This window comes from Echinococcus granulosus (assembly GCF_000524195.1).
Source record: "Echinococcus granulosus chromosome Unknown EG_S00272, whole genome shotgun sequence".
In the NCBI taxonomy this organism is placed as follows: domain Eukaryota; kingdom Metazoa; phylum Platyhelminthes; class Cestoda; order Cyclophyllidea; family Taeniidae; genus Echinococcus; species Echinococcus granulosus.
This window is the reverse complement of record NW_020170652.1, coordinates 1-7,850: the sequence shown is the minus strand read 5'-3', so window position 1 is coordinate 7,850 and position 7,850 is coordinate 1. Positions and strand designations below refer to the sequence as shown.

The 7,850-nt window shown below is 43.7% G+C and overlaps 1 protein-coding gene across 1 annotated transcript; it reads right to left on the bottom strand. All coding sequences in view use genetic code 11, as the record gives it.

Annotated features, from left to right (window-relative positions):
* Positions 1-3,683: 3,683 nt before the first annotated feature.
* EGR_10796 (hypothetical protein) lies at positions 3,684-7,751 on the bottom strand (the record flags this gene model as incomplete). Its single annotated transcript, XM_024500045.1, has 3 exons — positions 3,684-3,744; positions 5,518-5,610; positions 7,702-7,751. The coding sequence occupies 3 exons, from the start codon at positions 7,749-7,751 to the stop codon at positions 3,684-3,686; spliced, it is 204 nt and encodes a 67-aa protein (XP_024345538.1).
* Positions 7,752-7,850: the final 99 nt, after the last annotated feature.

Here is a 7,850-nt window from a genome sequence, read left to right as displayed (position 1 = left end):
GTTCAGGAGGCAGTAGGACGCCACGCATTCTATCTGACCCAAAACACTGCTGTCACAACTTGTAAAGGCATAATGAAAGAGTGGAAGACATGGAAGAAGTGTGGTTGTACAGGAGCCTCTCCTTTCGTGAGTGGGAAATTATCTACTTTGAAAAGGAGGTACGTCATAACAACACACTTTGTTGATGACACTTTTGAACAGTTCCAATCAACATTAGTGGAAAGGCAGATTCCAGGAAGAGGGGGGCAGCTCCTTCATGAGCACTGTCAACGGTGTGCCAACATGTCTGTAAGGGCACGTCATAGGTTCGGCGTTTATCTCCTCGTCCTTGGACTTTCCTTTCTTTGGATGGAGTAGAGAGAGAGAAGGTATGGGCATTCAACATTGATTTGCTATGCGATGTGGAGTGATGAGAGTTACATTAATTTAGAGAGCCCACTTTTCCCTCAAAGTTAAATGCTTCCTGTCTAACTAAGAAAATCATTCAAAGAAGCACATATATGTATTTCGTGTGTGCCGACGTACCGAAGCGTCTAGGGATCTGACAAATCAGTGGATTACGCGGTATTCAATCTGGTCCAGCCAGCCTGCAGTACTGTGGGTGTCTCTACTTCTGCGCCTTCTCGCTTTCTGCAACTCCTGTTAGAGTGACAGGAGAAATGTCCTGTCGTAGATACCTCCTCGTATAATATATGCGAATAGCCAAAACGCTTCAAAGACGTGCCTGACCCTGCCAGTGACCATTCCAAGCGTTTTGCATACTTCTCTGTCGACGACAATTCACCTGAAGCAATTCCCACGTGATCGTGCGACCCCTCTCCCGTCTGCTATGACGAGGAGACTGGTGGCATGGGTAGTGACAAAAGCACAATTCCATCATCATCAAAGCCAAACTCTGTTGACAAACAAAAGTAAGTAATGGAACAGGAAGTAGAGGAGGGGGAGGAGGCAAGGATGGAGGGTCAAGGGCTTCTTAAGAAGAAAAGGATTGGTCCAGACCATTTGCAGCGAGTTCACCAGCCCAGCACTGCGAAGGGTCAGCCTTTGGCAGCTTCAGGATGACCTTGCCCTTGAGCACCTAATGACGATGAAAGCAAACAATGAGGGTACAAAGTACAGCAAATTTCACAGGAAAGGTTGCTTCCTACTGCACTATTAAGTGTTTGGTGCCTCTAACAGAAGAATACATTCTTGCCCTTCAATCAATATGCAGTAGTCCTTTGATTATTGGCGACTACTTCAACATTCTTGAAATCATATCCTGTCATTACACTCGCTTTCACCTCATCACTCCTTCTCACCTTAGTCTCAGTTCAAATCTGTCTCACATGGGAGCATCTACAATCTCACCGAATATTCGCATTTTAGTGTTTAAGAAGCCTCTCTTGTGGGATTTGATTTCCCAGCATTCTACAGCATCCATCAATCCACATCCTCATTTATTAATAATGACGTGGACATCAACTCTGCGTGTGCTTGCGTACACACTAATGTCAAGGTCACCCAACTTGGTACAAATGCGTGAGAACAAAGACCATCCTGATAAGCCTTACGACCACGTTAATAAAATTAAATGCTCATTTTGTAAAGCTTTGTCCCTCATTTTTCCTACAAAGGTCTCTATGGTGTCTGTCCTCAAAAGCATAAATACCAGCTACAGTGCATTCACAACTGTTAGCAGCCCCTAGAAATCTAACCGTTGCCCAGCGAACGTACTATGCTCCACAGTTGATTCCATTACAGTATTCGACGAAAGCATATACTGCATACGTGCACTAAGTTGTTAACTCTACATTTCTCAATATGTTGCAAAGTATCAAACAGCGAAGAGGGAAAAGTACCCAATTAAGGCAGCAATCAAAAAAGATTTTCAAATTTCATTTGTGTTGATCCACAAAAAGCCCATGCTAGGCACTTTAACTAGAAAAAATGACATGAGACTGGGCATTATTAACTGTGTCCACTTCGTCGACTACATGAGCAAGCTGTACATGAACGCAATGAAGTAAATCAAGCACGCGAATGTACTTAACAAAGTCTATCTTCCTATTGGAGAGCTACATAAATGATAGGAAAGAAACGAGGAAATGATGATAGAAATAGGCAGTTATCTTCCAATTAAGATGGCTGACTTTTTATATATAAGAGTGGAGGAAAATCAGACTCTATGCTTAAGAATTGAGGACTATTGCGCTGTTTAGTGTTGCTTCGATCGCAAAACGGCAAAAACCTTAAAAACCGACCACCAAACTGGAAGAGAAGCTCATCCTATGCTATATCTTCATTAAGGCGAGAAGAAATTGTATCACAACATCCAACTTCACGTAATCACCTGACAGCGATTGGAGGATTCGATAACGCGACACACCTTAAGTCAGTGAAGTTCTATGATCCTATTTAAGCCTGTTTGCATCACCTTGGTGAAGGTTATGATGTGATGTACCTCAGTGAAGACGCACATCCAACTCCCTTATCTGTCACGACGACGACTTCCATTTGTGCCGATTCGCAATAAGCCTTGGGGCTCCACCAGCATTCACTATGGTGATCATCATAGATGAGGCCTACCACTAGGGTTCCAGTGGTGACGTTGAGGTGACCTCACAATATAGTCACCGTCCAGGTGTATAGACCAATGTATTCTAACCTCTACCCCTATCCTACCCCACTATAAAAAAATAGATTACTGTTGGCTTCGTCTGTTACCAACCCCTCCAACGCCAGCACTCGGCGATTAAGAGAGCACAGATCAGGTTTTAAAGGGAAGTGGATAGAATTGTCATTAGCACAATCAGTGTCATTTTAGTTGCCAACATAATATGACGTATGGCATAGGATTGCCCACTATGATTACGGTACCATAATCCATTCCAACATTCGAATGGGCATTGATTATGTGAATCCCATAAAGTATGTTCAAGAATCCGATTCAAGTCCCCAATGACTACACTAGTTCGCCATTAATTTACCTAAGATTAATACAGAGAAAATGGTTGGAAAATCAAGTACCAGGAAACGTAAATATATATCAGTTTGGATGTGCAGTCAGTCAGGCGATTCCCGCACACGCGCGCACACCTTCCTCTGATATGCATTGTAACTAGTACTGACTGCTTTATTTCTTGCCGTGAGCAGTTCTTGTAATAGTGATTTGTCGCATGAGAGACATTCAAGGGACAACAATGAGCATTTCCTTAGTTGCTTTTGGGCAATTAAGCATCCAGTTGCTTTTAAAAAAGAAACTGAACATAGGTACACAGCTGCTTCTGTGAATATTCAGTTATATTCAGAGGGAAATTAATGGTGACTCTGAATCAACAGCTGACTAGTAGTTGCATGATGAAGGAAAGTGGCAAACAACGGTGGAATGTCCCACTTAAACGAATATCATGGTGACCAAAAGCCATATGCAGGAAACACTCGCAAAAGTGAGGAGCAATTTCTGCACTCCACCTGATGAGAAAAGTTCCAAATAATATTACGTAGCCTCCTCAATTATCACAACTATTTAGTACACAGATCTGCACAATACATAAAACGCAAACCATTTGAAGGAATAAACGCAAACAAAAGCTGCCACCATTTGGCAATCTCGTAGCACTAGCACCACATCAAGACTAAATTTTGCGCTAGTGCAAGAATTAGGCTGTCAGCTTTATTTTTCATATTAAAATGGAAGGGTGTTAAAATGCATGACGCAAATGACGCTCATGTGAGTGCTTAGAAGTAGCAATTGCCTTAGAGCTATAAAATATTAAAGAGTCTGCATATAAACAATAGCACATAGAAAATATTGTAAGGACGTGAGGTAGTCGTGTTACCTGACGACTAGTACGTGAGGTAGGATGTATTTATTTTAGAAGTAAGGTTATTTGGTGTTTGAAGGTAGGTGGCATCAGTGGAGTTAGGTGCTTACACTTTTGAACGGGCTCATATAATGGTAGAACTTGTGGGCCACAACGATTAGGTCAACAAGTTTTGGGAGGATCATGGCTTCGTAGTAGCGTTTTAGAGGCTGTAGCAATGGTGGTTGGCAGAAGAAATAGTGGGCTTTAGATTGTCACCACATCAAACGCTACTGATGTCGACTCACTGGTGTATTTCTAGGTCATCGGTATTATGTCCCATGGGTTTAAATTTTGGCCTTTACGGGAACAGTGCTAACGTCTCGTAGTGGGGCTAGTAGAAGTAACCGTTGGAGGGTTGGACGCTCCGCGGTTTCGGGTTGGGATAAGAGATCAGTCGTGGTAACACCGGTTGGTGTGTCTGTCTATTTCAGGAGCGAAATGGACCATTATCGCTACCACAGCCCAAGTGCATGTGGGTGAAGCTGTTGTATTTGAAAGACTTAAAAGGGGGGTGTGGTGTGGGTGGCGTCATGCCCTTGTACAATTGCTCGGGCGGGAGGCGGTCAGTGCTTCTTCATCGTCTGCGAGCCGATGGCGGGTGGTGTACTTTTGCTCTGTGGTGAGTATGGGCTTGTTGTGCTCATGGGATGCGGATGGTGGGTGCATGCACTAATACACCTAATAGGTAGTCACTTCAGGATTGACTGTCTAGTCATGGGCCTGGCAGTGGGACTCTCTCTTGGCAGAAGTTTGTTTTGCAGGCTGGAGGTGGCGTAGTGGCAGCTACAACAGTTCCGTGTTTGTGGGTGCTGCCATTGCTCATTGTGCTGACGCACTCGAGTGCGGATTTTTAAGCGCTTCTACTGCGTGTTTCCTGTAAAAAAGGCACACGATATTTCCATCGTCCTATTTTTGTGGTATTGGCCTAATAAAGTATTGTTTTACCTTGCATGAGTAGTAATAACTTCCTTTTAGTGCACTGCTGTTGGTTCCTATGGTGGGATCATTGTTTGGAGAGACTGTGGAGTGTCAGAGTCAAGTAAATAGCATGGGCTGGTAGAGGCAGAGGTGATCGTGTTAATCATTCTAGAGTCATTCGGGTTGATGCGGGAGGAGGTGTTGTTGCGCCTCTGCATGACAGCCGCCCTCTGTTTAGTATGAGAGATTTGTGAATGCAGTAGTGATGGTAGTGAGTAAAGTAATGGGTAATTTGTGTAGCTGATATTGGTTTTGACATCACATGTAGCTTGGGCTCGGATGCGCACGTGTTGCATTACATCTGTTTGGCACGGCTATGGTTAGGGTGGGATCAAATGGTGCAGCAACCGGAGTACGAGGTGTGAAGTATACCTCTATCAAACATTTGCTTTAATTTTTAAAGGCCTCCGATTCTTAGGCTAAATGTCCTAGTACACTTGATATCGCACTGTCGCTCACCCTTTTCTGGCTGAATCTTTAGCCTTTGCAAGTCTGTGCAATGGACTCAATTTCCGGTAATTTTTAAGGCCCAAACTACGTAGTGGCTACTATTACGGAGGCGAGAATACGAAGAATGCTCGGGAAGAGGAGCTGTGAAACAAAACAGGTGTTATGATCATTCGTTGTTCTTCTAGCAGTTCTTTAACCCTTCTTTGAACCCATACTGAGGCCTTCTCCATATCTATCCTACCTTATGAAGAAATCGAGTGCTAAATTCCTATTTTCTTCATTTAAACCAATTGGGATAGAAGTAATTCCCTTCTGCGAACTCAAATATGATCTCCTGCAAAAAACGGAAAGACTTGCTAGGATACATCTGGTATTGATATCAGGATGGAGCAGGAAAGCCTTGAGGTACACATAAGTCAGTCATTGTCAAGCATTTCAAAATATAACAATATCCACACCAATGGTGGATGAATAGGTCGTCGACCTCAGAGGCAGTAGAGGACGTACATACTGGCAAATATTAGTAGCGGGGCTTTAGTAGGAAGGACGTCAATGTCACCAGCGCTGCCGGCGATGTCGAGATGGGTATAGGGCAGATGCTTCTTCTCAGAATCTAGACCGTGCTACACAACCGAAAGACAGTTTAATTAATGAGGAAATATAAGTGAATAACTAAGTATCAAAGTCAGTGTATATAGTGAGTGCCCGCTTACACGAACTACACCTGTTTGTGTGAACGCAATCGGATGGAGCATATAGTTTGACTGTAAAAGTAGAAGAGGACTTGACATCATCCAAACCGCTAGCAGTAATCATATAGGAGGCGGAAAACTGGTGCTCAAGAGTGTTTGCGTTACTAGGGGGATTGTTGCATTGAAGGGGATCTTCGTATTCGCTATAACCCTCGACTACTTCATAGTCCTCTCTCCGAATCGTTGACATCTTCATTTATAAAACATCCACACGTAGCCCTTTCAGAGTTCTCTAAACCGTCAATATAAGCAGAATATTATGCCAGTAGCACCTCAACCATGTCAGGTACTTGATCACCTGCTCCCTGTAGGTCGCTTGTGACGCCTAGCTTGCGTGCGGGACCGTCGTCCATGATGGCCTAATGAAGAAATACAATTTATACTGCTTATGTTTACATAAGTCGCAATGTAATGGATTGTGCATCTTGCGGTGTAGCGATTGTATGCGCAACCAAGTAGGCGGTTAGTGTAGCGAATGTAAATTGAAATGGATTAACGGCATTCACCACCTACAATTGCAAAGGCTGGGAGAATAAATGAATGGCGGCAAGATGGTCATGTAAAATCCCACAACTACACGCAGACGGTCTGCTATAGCCTCCGAATCGTGAATATGATAAAGGAAAGAATGAAAATCTTAGCATTAAGGCTTTAAAGTATATTAAATTACTCAGGACAACTAGTGGTAGATTAAAAACCCATAAAAACAGATGATAACTTGCTGGTGGTTAATAGGGATAGGCATTTGAATAACCTGTTCTTTCTCCTCACAGAGCAGGTCGTCGGTTTTGCCCATACAGACGCTCCAACCGGCACGTGAAGTGATGATCTCGTCAGTTGTGTAACCGTTGGAACTGATGCTTCTGCGCACAAGGTCCGTTGCACCACGTATATACTACTGCTGTGGCCACACTCTTGTCATGGCGAATACCCGGCATCATGCCGCCCACTTTCACATCCATGCCAATTGTGTTGTAGGTGATGCCCTTGCCGATTAGAAAAAAAGTGTTGTGTCCACCGGTGAACCACCCTCGTATGTCGAGTGCACCACCTTTCCATTGTGCCGCTTAACTCCTAAGGTCATTAGTATTTCTCGGGTTACCCCAAAAATTAGAAGTCTAAGTGCGGATGGTAGCTGCCTCACCCATAGAGGCTCCATTAACAACCGCCATGAGCAAGTATGCACAAGGGTCGATCTACTTGGGTATGGAGGTGGACAGTCGCTCTGGATCCGATCCGGCGATGTCGCAGGCCACACATCATCCCTCCTCCGTTGAGTAGTTCACCCTCAAGATACTCTTTGAAGCACCAAACACTAACAGATAATCAAACTTCCTCGCTTTTTCGGATAAATGCCTCTCGCAGTTCTAGTGGCTAAAGAGGACAAAAATAGGCGTGCATTGCGTCATAGAGGGCATGCAGGGCACCAAGAATGGCATTGAGCAAGGATTACTCTTTCTCCGTCCAGACGGCGTCTCTTGGTCCCTACTCAATGTCTCCGAGTACAAGGAATGATCTCCGACAGCCAATGCGATGTGCCCTAAAAATGAAAAGTCCAGCTAGTACACTACTTCCTTATACCGACAGAATTATCTGTCAACTCGAAAATCCATACTTCTCTTAAGAAGTATTGATAGGATTTTTGAAATATTTAAGAAAATCAGCTCTTTTACTTTGCATTAATCAAAGATGTCATATATTTTGATGACGTTGAAAGCTGCATCCGAATTGTTACGACTGTCTGCAGTATCTCCGTTGCAAATACAGTGCATTTGCGCCTTTCCCAACTCATCAAGCCAGCATTGTTGCAGGACAATATCGC